This window comes from Pseudopodoces humilis, chromosome 7 (genome assembly GCF_049639895.1).
Source record: "Pseudopodoces humilis isolate 2021_Gansu_Grassland_sample_001 chromosome 7, ASM4963989v1, whole genome shotgun sequence".
In the NCBI taxonomy this organism is placed as follows: Eukaryota; Metazoa; Chordata; class Aves; order Passeriformes; family Paridae; genus Pseudopodoces; species Pseudopodoces humilis.
Genome location: NC_142206.1, coordinates 46,835,100 through 46,852,066, shown reverse-complemented (window position 1 = coordinate 46,852,066; position 16,967 = coordinate 46,835,100). Strand labels below are relative to the sequence as shown.

Genomic DNA, 16,967 nt, shown 5'->3' with positions numbered 1-16,967 from the left:
AGGAGAAATGGATCTCAAGTGCTGTGAAATTCATGGTGCATTTTTTGAATGAATTCTTGACAGTAAACTAACAATGTAGGATGGCTTGATGACTTCAGCACAGCTGTAAAGTTCTTTGGGGAGTATTTCTTGTAGCATTTTCTGAATTCCATTCACAAAACCTGCTTTATCAGGAAAAACCCCTGGATTGGAGCCAGAGCCTTAGTCAAATTAATCAAGCCAAAAAAGGAGACTCCAAGGGAGCGATTGAAACCAGCAGCAGAAAGCTCCACATGGCATTCTGAATCCCCAGAGACAGTAAACTCTCCATCTGCCTCCCAAAAATTGAAACATCAACACGAGGTTCAGGATAATACCTCTCAAGGGTCAAACCCTGTGGAAGAGAGAGAGAACCCTGGGGGTTCTTCAAACAAAGGTAAGGAATTCCCAGCCTAAACCCATGAGCTGAATTTTTTTTAAAAATAATTAATATATAGGATATGTTAATGCCCAATCACGTTATATTGTGTGTCCTCTTTTTTTGTTTGTTTGTTTTTTGGGTTTTTTTTTTAGTTTTGTTTTTATTTTGGTTGTTTGGTTTTGTGTTTTTTGGTTTTTTTTAGTACAATAAAATTTTTAGTCTGCATAAAACCCTAAACTAGAAATTTGAGTAAACTCTAGAAGTTACTGGGTTTTGTTTCAGTTTATTTTCTTCCTTTTATCTACTACTTCTCCCTTCAGCTTCTGTTTGCCCCAGATGTAGTATTGCATGTTACTGAATAAGTTGATTCTAATACTTCATTTACTGGGGTTTTGCAGCAAAGCAGTTTAAAGCTGGATCATGGAATAGTGCGTGGTTCAGGCTCTTTGAGGGGTATGAGCTGGCTGACAGCCACTGCCAGCAGGTGGTGCACGTGCAGAACAAATAAACCATTTATTGTAAATAACCATTTTATCATAATCTGGTGATTTTGGAGGTCAATACCATGTTTTGATTTAGAATTAAACTAGGAATTTTTTCATGTAAAATGATATAATTATTTTTTTAACACTAAGGCATATATAAGGAAGATGGAATGATTTTCTGTTAAGTTAGTTTATACAGTAAATTAGGTGGTCCTAATTATGGGAAGTTTAAAAGGAAGTTCCTCAAAATAAATACTGTTCATCCTTATTAAAGGTAATATATACATCCTAAGGTCTGTTTGCTCTATTGAGATAGCTTCTGTCAGCTTCTATATATAGATTGTTATACTCCAGGAATACTTTCCAAGAAGCAATTTTGAAATTGATACTTGAATAATTCTTGTCTTCCAACTATAGGGGGTGGGAAACAGGAGGGGAGCAGCTAAGAAAAGAACTCTTGTTATGACATACTGCAAGTACCTGTCTTATCTGAAGGTTTTGTTTTGATATCTCTATCCTAATTCTTGGAGGTCATTTATTCACTTAAAGTACAAATAGATGTTTTATGGAATAAGATCACCCGTATGATTCTGGGTGTTTAACATGCATCATAAATTCAGCATAGGAAGTTGGGCTTGGGTTGCCACAGACCAAGGCCCTTGTAGAATGCCAGAGACAACAAGAAGTCTATGGAGCTTCATTCATTTTGATGTTACATGAAACACATTTATGTGGAGATGACGCTCACCAGTACTAAAGCCTAGAAGACTTTCTCTAGGAAATTTGAGTGTGTTATCTCTGAGTAACATGTACATCAATTTAATTTTATATTGTAAAGCAAAAACGTTTTGAATGATCTAACAGTAATTTCTTAGTGGACTTGCTTAAATATTGTGTGTATGTGTTAATCTATGCCTTAATCTGAGTCAGGTTAGCTGTGTTTAACTATACATTCATCAGTCCTCCATTATAGGTGTTGGTCATTGTTTAGCCTTTTCTGTTTTTACCGGTTGTGTAGTTGTTAATCTGTGTTAAGACATTTTAAGTTTATGAATAAGGCCTTTTTTTTTACTTTTTTCTTCTTCTTCTTCTTTTTGGGATACCTGGGTGATAACAATTTAGCTGCACAGCGCAGAAAGATTGCCTTTATGAGAAGCAAAAGCAAGGATAAAGAAAAGTCTCCTAAGTCTCCATCGAATCATCAGTCTTTCTCTAATCGGCTCCGGTTCTGGTCTTCTTCCGACATCCCATCCTCTCCTAATGAAACTCTTTCTTTCCCGGAACTGGGAGTTTTCTAACACATTCTCTGTAGCATTCATCTTAATTTATTTCTGACAAATATTAAAAAAAATAAAAAACCCCACATGCCATAAAAGAACACTCACATTAATAGAAACACTCAACATGTCTATACAATACTCTAAATACAAGCAAAGATTAGTGAACGTGGACTTAAGTTTTCCTGTAGAAGATGAATCACTATTGCACACTGGATCATTTCTTCAATGCAGCACACTTTAGGGGACCTCATGGCATACAGTTTGCGTATGTATATTGGCTGTGGTGCATGTTGTAAGTAAGTGAAGTTGCTATTCGCTTCAATATTTTCTTGCAATCATGTACTTACATTGTGTCCAGTTAAAGTTTCAAACTGATTTGCTGTTGCTATGCTTCCTACAGTGTGGTAGGCCTACTAAAATACAAAAACAGTCTCAAAGTCCAGAGATTTTTTTCCAATAGCCTTTGCTACTAAACGATTAAAAAAGGGAGGTTTTTGAACATCTTTTTCTGCTTTTGAAAAGTCTAGCTTTAAATATAGAATAGAAGCTACTGGAAGAATTATTCTCAGCTAAGTGTCTTGATGCTCACGTTCAAACCTGATATTTAGCAAGGTTTTGTACTTCCATTTAAGAAAACTCATCTTGAATTGAGCTGACATTTCAGTTTCAACAGATTTTTTTGGAAGAAGAATGTAAATTTGTTCTCTTAAGACTGGGAATAAGCTTCATTAATCCATTGCCCAGAATTCTTGTTGCCTAATAGTCATGACCTGGTGGCTTCAGAAATGAATGTGCATGTCCAGTCCCCACCCTGTCAGAGAATTGGATGCAGAATGGGCAGTGTGCTACCTGGGGGCTCAGCAGAGAGGCCAAAAGGTCTCCTTTCCCTTCTCACTCTCAGAACTGTCCCCACTGGCACAACCAGGGACTCTGGAAAAACAGCCTGGTTTTTTGTTGCCCATTTGGGGATCTGTGGAGAATGTTAGTGTCTGGGGCAATTAATATTTTTGGCATCCATGGAAGGTGCTAAGTGTATCTATGAAGTCAATTAGAAAAACAGATTTGCATGTGAAGCTTTAGTCAGAAGTTGCCCCTGCAGGCATGACAGAAGTTTCAATTCTGAGAGCAAGTGCTGGCCCAGTCTATGGAGCCCATGCAGACCCTAGGGAGAAAACATTGTTCCTGAATGAAGTCAGCTTCCAGGGGCCATCTAAGATGACAGCACATGGGTCCATTTCTCTAACACAACTTCGCAGCTGCTCTGTGCTTTGAACTGTCTGTCCATTGTCTCTGCAAGTTGTTTATTTCAACTGCTGCACTCTGCTGCATTTTCAACATTTAGTTTCTGTTACTTAATCAAGTATTCCATACAAATATATAGAATCTAGAACCTTGCATCTCATTAAGTGTGTTTTCTGCAGTAAATTCTTTAAATTTTGTTCTATATGTGCCTTAAAGCACTACATTGACATTACAAGAAATTAATTAACCTGCTTCATCAGCAGAAAAGAATTTTTCAGATTCTTAACCCAAGTAATATTCTAGCAGACAGTTTTTGTTCTCCTGCAGAGATCCCAGAAACTCCACTTAAAAATCATTGCACCAGGACATCTTAAGAGCAGAGTTTCAACCTTGTAAAGACTGAGCTCTTACCACAGCAAAGATATAAACCTGAAAGCAGTTAGCTTAGTGCACAGATCATGAAAGATAATTTTCAAATCAGTATTATTTTTCTTTGAGTAAGAGCATGACTACTGTCACTCTTTCCCTATTCTATTTTATTACTGAAATAAGTTCTTATAAAATGCACCTATGAGGAATAATGTTATGGGAATTTCACACCTCACTTATCTTTTCTGGATTCATGTCTTTGCTCCTTTTCTTCCTTCTTTCACAGTAATTGTTGCATGTATAATATCAACCCTCCCACCAGCACTAAGCAGCCCTTGTCACTCCCACACTTTACAGAGAGCACACATGATTGACAAGCTGGTGGCAGAAATTTCCTATCCACTACTGCACTGTTTATGGAAAAGCTTGCCAAACTAGCGCCTCTGTTGTGCAGTTTCTTTGTGCCTGTTTGTCATGTTTGTATGGGCAGATAAATACAAATCCCTTAATGCTATTTTTCATTGAGTCTTATTCATTTACCTCTCTTCCTACCAGTGCTAATGGACCTAAAGCAAAAAAGGAATTCCCATCATGGAGACAGCAATGATAATGTTGAAATCTCAGCAGACTCTGCAACAAAACCAAGCTGTGTGGAAATGGGTCCCAGGACTTACTCAACCTCAGCTATTCACATGCACACTTCCACCCCCATTTCCCGGCTCCAGAGCAGGCCAAAAGGTGTGTGGTGCGTTTGATATACCAGCTGGTAGTGCCAGGCAGGCTGCTTTATAGCTCCTGCAGTGTTGCTAGTGGCATTCAAGTACAAAACCAGAGCACTAATATTTTCACTCCTACTTTATCTGCTGAATGGTTTAATTGATGAGATGCAGGGTTTACTCACTCTTGTAATGTCATCAACTTGACAGAGCACATTTGAGTGTCAGTTCTTCAGTGGTTCTCTGCCTAGTGTTTAGAAGATGAGTCTATAAAACCTTCTTGATCACCTCAGTCTTCTACACTGCTAGAATACATGGAGATTGACCTGAAGGATTAACCTTTCTGTGTTCAATTGGCCTTTTAAGTTTTATGTTCTTTTCCAGGCTATAATTCAGAAGATAATCTATGTGAACAGTCCCCGGAGGTTGAGTTTGCAAGCACCAGACGGCACGGTAAGCTTGTAGCATGTGTGCAGCATGCTCTAAACATCTGCATTAAGACTTGTTTTATTGCATCCACATGAACTGTCCTGGAGCGTTTTAGTAACATTATTATTACAGGAGGAGGTATATTAATGCAGCACCATTTTGGGAATGGGATTCTAACTGCTTCTGGTTTTCTACTGGAGCTTTTAATGGATGTTTTGCCAAAATTTGTTATGACAAAATAATGCTGATGTTGAGGCAAGTTGCCTTCCTGTACCAACAGACCGTTTAATGTATGTCCTACAGATTTGTTACTGATTTTTTTGGAGAATGTTTAATTCCTTCCTTAAGGGAGTGAATCAGCAGTAAGAGAAATTTGGTGTGGGGCTTGTGGATGCACAGTGGGAACGCTGTTGAAGCAGCAGCACTCCCTGCTTAGACATTGTGGAATGCTTCATTTACAAGTGGCTACCAGCTCCTTCCAAAGAAAACTGAAAAAGAGACAGCAACTTATTGTTGAGCTTTTTCAGTGTCTGCATTACTTTACAGTTACTGTAAAAACCCAGAACATATTTCTTTGTGCAAAAAATGAGATAAACAAGATGAATCCTAAACAAAAATCCTAAATTGAAAAATGAAGATGTTTTCTGCTATGTACAGATTTTGGCATCCTGTGTGTGTTATGTTGTTAATGTTTTCAAAGTGACATAGTTGCACAGGTCCTATTTTCAGAAGGGAGGCTGTAGCCAAGTCTTTTAGAGAATCAGAGGAACTTCAGACCTGTTTGTTCAATGCTTGATTTGTGTTTTTCAGTGTCCAGGCCAAACAGTTTAGAGAGCAGTAGGAACGCTTCCAGCAGCAGTTCACCTCTCAATTTGAAAGGTAAAGCTTTTACAGCTGAGCTGTGATAAACAGGAAGTGAAATTCTGTGAAACTGTGTGTAAAATGCCATTTTCCTTCCAATTAATTTTGAAGACTTGTTTTGAAATGGTAGTGATTATGCAATCTGGACGTGACTGTCTTGGGAATCAAAACTGCTGGCAAGAAGAGCTTTTCTAAGATTGATTCTGGCAAGGGGTAGCTTATAAGGCAGACAGTCAAATTTTGCTTCAGTCTGACTGGCATCTTATTGTGGGAAATATCAGGCCACTCTTAGACTCTCTACAACAAGAGATCTCTGGTTCTTACTCTGCACACAGCTTGTGTATGGGATCAGTGGGCTCTGGAGATTTGCTTTTGCAAGTTGTGCATCCTTGAAGGATGCCAACAGACCTGACAATGTGGAAGAATCTGCTTTCTGCTTTCCCATTGTCAGGTTCTAGCGCTCAGGTCACGCAGCCAAGATGAGGACATCTTTCAATGACACAGGTTGTAAAGAGGCAGCTCAATATTATCTTACTAATATAAGGTTTATTAGCCCCCAGTGCTATTTTTATTCTTTGGTCAAGTAGTTGTGCTTGTTTAAGGTGCTGTAAAATATTTAGTTGTCCTGATTTTTCAAAGCTCTTATTGCTTTGAGCTCTGTAGGAGAAAAAAGGAGGGTAAAAAATGCTGCCGAGTCTGTGTGGAAATGGCCCTGGATGATAAAGTTCCTGCCTGAGTGTGAAATCTAATGAAATTATGTCAGAGCAGTGTCATTAATGGTATTTATGCTTCTCCTCAGGTTCCTTAGACCATATCCATGGTAGAACTGAGAGCCTCAGCAGTGAAGATGTGGTGCCAAGCAGAGAGGCACCAGCATTGCTCCGAGACACATATTCCCTTCACTCTGCTGCTGCTTTCTTAAGCACTGGCAGCAGGCATGAGTCCTGCTCCCACAGGAATGGTTTGATGTCCTATGATATACCTCAGAAGAGCAATCCATCTCAGTCTCACACAGGCAGGCAGCGGTCTGCCTCACCTGGCAGTGAGATGGTAACTTTGGAAGAGTTCTTGGAAGAGAGCAACAGACTGTCTCTACCAAGTGTAAGTAAATAGAGCTAGAAAGTCCATTTCAGATGTCAAAAAACTGTTGACAGCTGATTTAGGAGGTGAGGGCATAAACAAGATGATCCTTGTTCATAGATGTGTGTGCTATCAAATCTTGCAAAATGAATGATACAATTTCAATAACTAAGGTAAAATTAGCTTTCCTGTAGCACTCTGCTAATTTATTTTGGTTTATCAGCTATGGCAAGTCAGATAATTCACTGCAAGTACTGTGTATTCGACTGCTGGGGTTTCTTTGCTAGCAAATGATTGTGGTCAAGGTTTTGTATGATCAATTCTCAGCTCCAGGTATTTTTATGTTTTCTTTGTAATTTTTTGTGTGTGTGTCTGTGTAGTAATGAATGAAACCTAGGACAGTTTTCAATTGAAGTGCAAAATATGCAGTTCATAAAACCATCTCATGATCTGAAAATATCAGTGCATTTGAGTATTTTTCTTGCAAAAGGAATTTTTTGATACATTCACCATGTTTGTGTATTGACTGATACTGCCCTATTGGTTCAATGACTGCAAGAATATGTTGCTCATTGAAGTGATTTTTTCAGGAACTAAATGTTTGTTTTCAAGATGGCATTTATCTTTCACTGCTCAGACATGCTGTGCAATAGCGAGGCAGTGCACTATGGAACAGGTTAATATCTTAAAAACAGTTAAGTGTTTGACAGTGTAAGTGAACAGAGATTTCTGTTTTATGAATGCCTTGGTAAAAGTATCAAAATTAGCAGAGCTGTGCCATTTCATGGCATCAGTGAATTATGGTCCTTGAATTTTCACAGTAAAGTTTAAATATGCCTCCTACTCCCTCATTACCCTAAGTACAATTCTTAGCTTTTAGAGATGTTTAAAATTATTACTTTTGTGTGTCTGTAACTACCTGACCATGTCCATTTTCATTCTTTCTGTCATCCTGTTCCTTTTCAGCATCGGCGCAGTTTAAATGAGAGTGAAATGATTTCATTACACCAATTTCTGTTAGAAGCTGATGCACTCTATCCCCCTTGCTACTTCCCATGTTCTTCCATTCATCAGGAACATTCGCAGTCACTCGAATCGGTCCTCAGTGTTTCATATCCCGACATCGTGAGGCACAGAACAGGCAGGGGAAATAGGAGATCTGCTTCATTCTATATCCCCAGGGTATCCGTTGTTCTTACTATGAAGGCAACAGCTCCTGACTTACCACAGCTTTTACTAGCATATTAATACCTATAGAAGCATACTGTAACTCCTAGTTGTTATTTTTAAGGCTGGCAGATCACTTGCATTGATTGCTCATAAAGTATTTGCAGTGTATGTTCGTACACGTGTATTTTCAGAGGACTTGGCATTCTGTAATGTTGATGTGCATAATAGCTGTTCAAATAAAGTTAAAAATAACCTTAACACTTTAACACTTAGTTGAGCTTAGAAATTTTCACACTGCACTATTACTATTGATATTGTTTGCTAATGGAAAATGACATTTTGACTGGAAGAAATATTTGGAACACTAGTGAAATAAGTATATTAAGCTTTAAACATGCTCCCTAGAGAAGAGTAAAGAAGTAAATTTCATGAGTTTTTTCAGCATGTTGTTTGTAATGACAGCATGTCCCTTAACTGTTCTGAGCATGCCTTTTACTAATAGTACAATGGCAGCTGATCAAACATTGCCATTTTTGGATTGCATGGACCACCCCCATGAAATACTCATTGTGTATTTTCTTTTACTGCCATGTTAATTGTCTGACTTAAAATTTGCAAGTTCATTGTAGGCAAACAATTTTTCTAACAATTCTTTTGTATGTTTCATTGTATTGTACACACAGCTTTTAATGTACATAGCATATTGAGTGGGAGAGGTGAAGGGAATCAGTGGAGAAAGAATTAAACTTTTTTGTAATGCTAGCACATCTCCCCAGGATATTGACTTCTGCTACATTCCTGAAGTTACAGTAGAGAGTTATCCAGATGAACTGAATATGACAGACATGATTGATATCTGCTGATAGCAATGGCAGATGTCATCAATATGACATCAATATATTGATGTTAAAGTGACAGTGGCTGATGTGAAGGGAAGCAAAAGAGCTGCTGTCCAGGTTGCAATCAAAATTATTTAAAAATTATGACAATTAACCTGGCAAACAAGGCTGTCACAATCTAATTACAATAAGCACATTATTCCTTGCGTTGGATTTATACCCATTTTAAACATTCATCTCTTCTGTTTCCACTATGTAAAATCTATGATTGTGTTTGGCTTAAATTAAGTGGGAAGATTTTGTGAATACAAAGTTCTGCATGTTCTTTAAACAAAATATGTTGTCATTAATGTGACGTGCATATTTTCTCACACCAGGACACCTCCACTAACAGAGATCACTTGCTCAGCGATTATTTTAGGAAAGCAAATGAGCCTTCAGCTACTGGGAACTTGCTTCAGCCATCCAGAAATGAGGCTTCCAAGGTGCCCACTAGTCTTGTTGCTCCAACTGTGAAGATGGCCGTGGCCGGTGAAGAAGGAAGAACGGCTAAGCCTGACAATTACATGAAGCCAAACCTCAGACAAGTTGAACCTGATGCTCTGGCAAACCCCCAAGGGTCCCTTAAGTTTCCTCACACACCACAGCACCAGTCTGCCAGCGGGGTGCGGCAGATGGCACAGCCCCAGCAGCCTGGAACCTTGAGCAGGAGGAGTACTTCACTGAGCAGGGCATTTAGCTTGGCCTCTGCAGACCTTCTCAGGGCTGCTGGCCCAGAGGCCTACAGGCAGGAGAGCCCTCAGAAGTCAGGAGCAGAGCTACATGGGGGCAAGGACACTGTCTGTCAGAGCACCAGGGCTTCTGTGCCAACGAGCTCCCAGGCACCCTTAAGAGAGAGGCCACAGTCTGCAAAGGTGGCAGGTTCCATGCAAAGTGTCGATTCCCGCTGTCGGCAGCTTGATGCAAGGCGCCTTTCCCTGATCCCACCAAAAGATGAGAGGCCACTCTCCTTCCATCAGTTCTCTGCCTCACCCACTGCATCCACCAGCACTCTGAATGTCCAGCAGCAGGAGCGTGTGAACCCTGGACAACACTACTCATCTGCATCCCATACTCCCTCAAAAGTCAAACCCAAGTCAGCACCTCGTACTGAGGAGGTGGCCACGGTGGCCTCTGTCAGAGCTGTTTGCACCAGCACTGAGGGAAATACTTCCCCAGGGCAAGGCCAGGGTGATGCCCTAATTACCAAGTGCCAGGGTAAGCTGTTAGAAAGCAGCTCTGGGGCTGTAGATGAGCCCATGAGAGGAAGCAGTTCCAACAGCACTCCTGGGTCTCCTGACCTCCAGGGGGATCAGCAGACAGTTTGGTATGAGTATGGCTGTGTGTAACCCACAGGTGTAGCTGTAATAGGTGTATGGTATGGCTGATGTCCAGGTACCATTTATCTAGACACTGTCAGGTCTTAAAAGGCATCACCTGCAGGCTGCTCTGAGCATTCTCTGGGCACTGTTTCCTAGTTGGACAGTGTGATTAAGAGAACCAAGGAGCAAAACCCCAGTCCTGACACTGTTGTGCCTAAAACAAAGTGGAAGCCTGACCTAATCTCACAGCAATCCTAGCACCTGATTCTCACAGGTTCTGAGCACTCCACAGTCCAGCAGTTTAGCAGGGTCCTCTGTCGTTGCTGCACTGTGCACCCTTTTTGCATGCATTAAAGGAAAGTTCCACAGGTCCTATGTGTGCTAAACTCAGCCCCACCATTCATAAATAACCATACTGAAAAGCCAATCTTCTCCCCCAAAGACAGAACCAAATATGAGACTTAAGTAGCATAGAGATGAAGAGCAAAGGTGCATGGCTTTAGCCATGGATCTGGTGTAATATTTTTCTAGCCACAGACACAACTTATAGAAGGTATTGTATAGACTTCAAGGGTCACATCTCGACCTTTCCCGTTTGGACTGTGTAAACACAGAAGCCAGCATAATTACCCCACTGCCTTCACTATAGCTGCAGCTCAGTGGATGCTTGACTCTGCAGAGTGGTGCTGCCTTTTGAAACTTGCTTTATCTTTTATACAAACACTGGAACTAATGCAGCCTTTCAGGGGAGATGCCACTTCAATTGCAAGGGTGGCATCTCATGTACAAAAGTGTCTTGTAAGTATGTATATAAGAAGCTCAAGTACTGTATAAGAATGCAGTGTAAATTGTATTATTACATCCTTGTGTGCGTGACAGCCCACATCCTGTGTGGGCTTTTGTCTCTTAGAAATCCTTGTTTGTCTCCAAGAACTTTTCTCAGTATAGAAAGCAAAATAATTTTGTACACATGGGAAAGAAATATACTTTTAAAAAGATCTATTTATGTGCAAAGAGGTTTCTTGTATGTTTCTGTCCAGAGTGTCATCAGCTGCTTATGTATATATGATCAAATGTGTATCTTTAATTCCATGTTTGTAAAGGGTGTTCTTCTTGCAATAGACTAAATCCTTAAAAAAATACTTGTTTTGCTGGTTCTGATTTAATTTAGTAAAAGATAAAACTGATTCATTTGATGATGTTTTTGTTATCTAATATGTAGCAATCCCATTCTGAAAACTACAAAATTGTTTATAATAAAGATTAAAATAAAATAGATCGATATTGTTCTTTTTGTCCTTGGAAAAATAAAAACCCCCAAAAATGTGATTTGCAGTGCTGGAGATCTGTCTATAACAGCTCTTCATAAGCCTTAGTATTTGTGTCTGTGGTGAGGTTGTATTTGTTTTTATAACATAGAAGGTGTACCAGAAGTCTTTTTGTTTAGTTGTAACCTTCTTACTGAAAACTACAGGAGGATTGAAAATGAAAAATACGTGACTTACAGTTCACTCTATAATTGGACCATTAGATTTTTATGCTTCTCCAACCACTTCAGAAAAGGGTAAAGATGCTATCAATTTTGACCGAGCTTGTATCTTGTGTGGTCTATTTTGAACTTAATTCTCAGGATGCCTGAAGAAAGTAGGAAGTTATTCATCTTTCAGCATGGAGAGAATGACAAAAAAAACCTTTCTGCCTTCTCTACTATTTTAATTGAAACTATAGTTTTGCAACAAATTTAAAATTATGGGTTCTATATGGCAATTTTAGAATATAATGGATGTTCTTAGTAAACTGAAATTCTTCTTCCAGAAATTTTATCTTAAAGTGGATTTTTGGAGGACATGTGCAGGCTGGGCTGCTGAGGAAGCAATCTTACAACTTTTAACTTAAACTTGTTAGTTACTGCAGATCTGCTTTTGCTATAAATGCCTGCCCAGTCGCACACCTTAGCTGTCAGTTTCTGAGTTATTTACCTTCTCAGTTCTAGTGAGTTTGAATTAAAAAAGTACTAAATACATTTGTAGTACCATTCGGTTGTGGGATAATTCTAAATACAGAGGTTATACCATGGAACAGCTGTTGAAGCACACAGTGCTGTCTGTGCCGCTCCGGCCTTTCTGGGGCTGTTGAGGGAGGTTTTGGAGCAGGTGCCTGTCCTGGCAGGCCCGGTTATTTTGCTGTGTGCTCCGTTCATGGGGGCTCTAAGCTCTGGCCTGGCAGCCGCGATTATTTTGGGGTCTGCTCCGTTCATGGGGGCTCTCAGCTCTGCCCTGGCAGACGCGGATCCCCCCGGGCCGCGCTCCCGCCGTGCCTCGGGCACGGAGCGGGCTGGGCGGGAAAGGCCTGCCCACAGCTCCGCCTGCTGCGCTTGGTCTGCCTGAGGCGCCCAGAGGCCGCGGCAGCATGGAGCAGGCGTTCGGGTGCCTGAGGGGGAGAAAGCAATTGTATTTGGAGAGACAGGGATCAGCAAATCTCCCAGATTTGTGCAGGTGGAGGTGCCGTGAGGTGGCGGGAGCTGTGGGGAGGGGTGTTCCTGTGAGGGTAAAGGATGGCGCAGAGCTGCCCGACCCTTTCTCGATGCATTCCAAGTAGTGAAGGTGAAAGAGCAGCTGTTTCAATTCGCAGCTTGTGCGTGAGGGGCTCAGCGAGGCTGAGGCTGCCGCTGCCCCCTGGACACCGGGGAAAAGGGATCTCCAGGAGCCCCAGGCTTCGGCACTCTGCCTTTTCCCAGCTCTTCTTGGGCTGTAGGATGCTGATATTTCCTGGCAGGAGGAAAGGGTGTGTTCTCTGAAGGTTACTAATTATGTGCTAAGTGGTGCTGCGAATGGTTCTGAAGTCAACGCTCCAAGCCGTTCGGTGGCTCATTAATTCTCTAGATGGAGTTTTCTATTAAAGGACGTGTTTCTGAAGGGGATCCATCCCGAGGAGGCGGCTAAGTTGCCAGTAGTTTTCCAAGAAAGCCGAAGGGCTGTGACTTTGGCAACACCCGCTGCCTGCAGTGTGCTCAGACTCTGAGGTCAGTGAAGCTGTTTGACCCAAGGAAACATATGATGGTGTGTGTTTGAAGTAAAATAAATGGCTGTTGTGGGGGCTGCGTGCTCTGCAGTGATAAATCCTTAGCAAGAAATCTGAGGTCCTTTACAGAGACAGCGTGTCACGGAAACCTTTTTCCCGTTAGATAGTCTTCTGTTGTTCTCAGACTTGGGACCTGATTGTGAAATGAGCAGACCTTTTCTGATTTCAGTTAATTGAGTTCAGAACTTAAAACCACCCGAAGAAGAATTTGAAAAAATAGAATTTACTTTTTTCTTTCTATAATGAGGGAAGTTCTAAGTGTTAAGGACATTGTAAAAATAACTAGCACTTAGCTTAGGAAAATTGTGCATCAGCATGCGGTTGGAAATTATTTCTGATTGTCCAGGCATTTGGGGGCATATTAGCTCAGCCACAGGTAAATGACTTTTAAGACAAAACATAGAAGACATTTACCAAGAAATTGCTAGTTCATGTGAAAGTATTACAGCCTGAATGTTAAATTGATGTACAAGGAACACCACGATTTCTTTTTTTTTTTTTTTTTCTGGTTAAATATGAACTCAGGTATCCAGAGAGCATTTGATTATGGTTTTGCATTTTTAGATGATGGGGGCAGTGGAGTGTGGAATCAGCTGTAGATTTCACAAAAAAAAATATTCATCCTAAAATTTGCTTCTCTGCCCATCACAATCATGTGATTGTTCAAGACAAGGTGGAAAATTTGTGAATATTTTTGCAAATTGCCAGTACCGGGCAGAATTAACCTGATGTAACAGTGCAGAGTGACATAATTCAGTTACTGGAAATAACAAATGAAGTTACTGTTGTGAAGGGTTGCTAGACTGGAGAATTAGACTGGGCCATCAAGGTCTTTCATAGAAGCTGGTGCTAGCAGCTGCCATATGAACTAGGAGAGAATGGCATCAGCTGGAAAAGGGTGAAAAAAAATATGATTTAAGAGAGTACTGACAAGAGTTTAAAGTTACTGGAAGACACTATGGCAAGTTTTGCAAAACTAAATGGTGTTTTTCCAGTCACAAGATTTTTTTCAAAAGTATGAAGAGAACAGTAGAAAATAGATGGCTGCTGTTCAATAGCTTCTCAAATAGGAAAGTCCTTAAAAGGCTAACCTGTGTCCTAAAGACAGAAATGTGAGTTGGTAAAGTGCGACAGAAAGCTGAGGTTAGTTCAGATTAGAAGGATTGTGAAGAATCCCATTAAAGAGTAACGTGGATGAGTAAGGGGCCCCAGTGGAAGAGAACTTGTGCTTCTCTCAGCTGAAACATGGAAGAGAGTTTATTTACTGACTCCTGTGGGGGGTTAGGATGTTACAGTAGGGAATCAGAACTGGTTTTCTCCTGAGAACAGGACAATAAAAATGTGGTTATTCCATAGAAACTAGGAATGTAAAACGTGTCCAAAACAAAACACAGAATGCCATGGAAACTGTCATCTCATCATTCCCAGATGTTCTAATCAGTTCTAGTTAAAATACTTCAACATTTTTATCCAAAGATTATCATAACTGAGGATTATGTAGCTCTGATGGTGAGACCATGCCAAAGTCTGTGATGTATGTGTTGCATACCAGAATAAAAAAGAGCAGCAGATCTGAGCATTGACACCAGACTGTGACAAGCTTAATTGCAAGAGGGGAAACAAAAGCAGCCCAGCTCCCTCTGCAGTGATTGACACCCTATGGTGTGATCTGAAACTGCTAAAGGAGAGAGTACTTAGGAAAGGGAAAATGAAGCTGTTGGTGAGATTGCACCAGGCTCTTGTGAAATTAAATACATTAATAAATATCATAGTGTTATAATGGTTTTATGATGTAAGAGGGTTCATGGGAGAGCTAAACAGCCTCTGCTTCATCAGATAAAAGTATAAGAGCCTCCTGCTTCCTCTCCAACATCACGTGCTGGCTGCCTTTGGATTCCACACTTGGAACAGTGAGCACCTTCTCCATGTAAAACAGCCTGAAATTTACAAGTCAAAGATCACCTTACTTTTTGCAGTTGTTGAGTGGTGCATGGTGCACTTATGGCAAGAAAAGCGGTTTGTGTTTGGGAACACACTGCTAAGGAAGAACATGAGAGTTTGAGAAGGATATTCCAGATGGATAAGCACAACTTGCCAGTGGACTGCTAAGGCATCTCTAGAGACTTGCATTCGAGGGAACAGGGAGTTTTCTGCAAGAATTGTGGAAGTATATCTGAAGAACTGAGGTGAGCATTTCATAGGGTTACTACTGTGATTGTTTTACCATTTGGCAAGGTATTTTGAAGATTATGGGATTTGGAAGTCCATGTTCCCTTGCCATTTTAAGTATCTCTGACCAAAATTATCCCATTGTTGTTAAACCCGTGAAAAATTTCTTCCTTGCACCTTTGCAATTTTTTTCTCTAGCTATGCAAAACTGGGACTTACATTTGTGTGTACTGTGAGCCCACAAAATACCTAATCCACAGACAGTGTCTTAGAGCTGCTGGGGATGTTCAGCTGCAGTATCTCAGTCTTCTACAGGATGGAAAACTCCCAATCAGTTTGAGTGCCTCTGTAAGACACAGTTATTTATAAGTGAAAGTAGAAGAAATCATGCAGATCAGGGAAATTTATGTGACAGAAATATCTCGGGAACATTTTTTACACCTGCAGTCCTCTGAGCAAGGACTGGTTGTTCACTGGAGAGTAAAAGCCTGTCAGAGTTCAAGAAGCATCTGGATGATGCTCATAGTCATGTGACTATTAGATAGTCCTGCAAGGAGCAGGGAGTTGGACTCAATAATCCTTATGAGTCTCTTCCAGTCCAGTATATTCTATGATTCTGTGGAAAGGCAGATGGAGAGAACAGGTAGGCACAAACTGTATGGGATAGACCTTGTATCAATTTAGTTGGGATTTAACTAAAATTAAGCTAAAATTGGTAACATTCAATTAGCTCAGTCTCTTGAGCTTGCTCACAGCTTTTTTGGTCCTTCAGTAAATGATGCAAAGGGGTAGAATGCTTTAGGAATCTGTATTGATGGCATCATGTAAGCATGTACAGTTTATGTCCTCTGTTTCCATCATACCTCACAGCTTTCTGGTACAGTTGTTCCTTCTCCATGCAGAGTAGTTTTAGCTCAGTTAGAGCATTACAGGTTTGAAGCAGTATCCAGTGAGGGAATCATTGTGTACACTCCAGTATGCAGCTTTGGTACCTTCACTGGCAAGAGGGTCTCTGCTATTGCTGTTTTTTCTTGTGTTTCCACACAGTAGCATCTTGCTCCTGGATAGTTGAGGCTTAAAGGAGATGGGTTTATTATGTATGTTTGATGAGGAACAGTATATTTTTAGTGTTTTGGTGTGTTCTTAAAACTCCTTCCAACAACAACCACATGGTGTGTTGGTAGAAAATTCTTTGCATGAGGTGTTTGAACAAGCCTTCTTGCCAGATCCTGTCCTTCAGCTCAGATAGTGCAACCAGCTACTACAGTCTGGTCAAGCCCATTTCGCCTCCAGCAACTTTCCTTCCTTTGTAACTTCTCCTTGCCAGCACTAGACATCTTTCTGCTCTTCAGCCCAGTGTATTATCTTTATTCTCTATAGGAACTAGCTAAAACTTAAAAATACTCATAGGATGATGCATTTAAGAACATCCATATCACTTTTTGCATATTGAGGCAATATTGTTTCTATTTAGTCTTCAGTATT

The 16,967-nt window shown here is 40.5% G+C and overlaps 1 protein-coding gene across 2 annotated transcripts in view; it reads left to right on the top strand.

Moving 5' to 3' along the window:
- The window catches only part of CCDC88C (coiled-coil and HOOK domain protein 88C), a 95,980-nt gene extending 84,470 nt beyond the window's left edge, over positions 1–11,510 (top strand). The window contains exons 25-31 of one of the 2 annotated variants that reach the window (XM_014249934.2): positions 174–415; positions 4,332–4,514; positions 4,877–4,945; positions 5,732–5,800; positions 6,582–6,883; positions 7,829–8,044; positions 9,249–11,510. In XM_014249934.2, coding sequence (XP_014105409.1) covers positions 174–415; positions 4,332–4,514; positions 4,877–4,945; positions 5,732–5,800; positions 6,582–6,883; positions 7,829–8,044; positions 9,249–10,259 — 2,092 coding nt within the window. In that variant the 3' untranslated portion in view covers positions 10,260–11,510. The remainder of the gene's footprint in view (positions 1–173; positions 416–4,331; positions 4,515–4,876; positions 4,946–5,731; positions 5,801–6,581; positions 6,884–7,828; positions 8,045–9,248) is intronic. The other variant, XM_005520190.3, reaches the window with a different exon arrangement.
- The last annotated feature ends 5,457 nt before the right edge of the window (positions 11,511–16,967 follow it).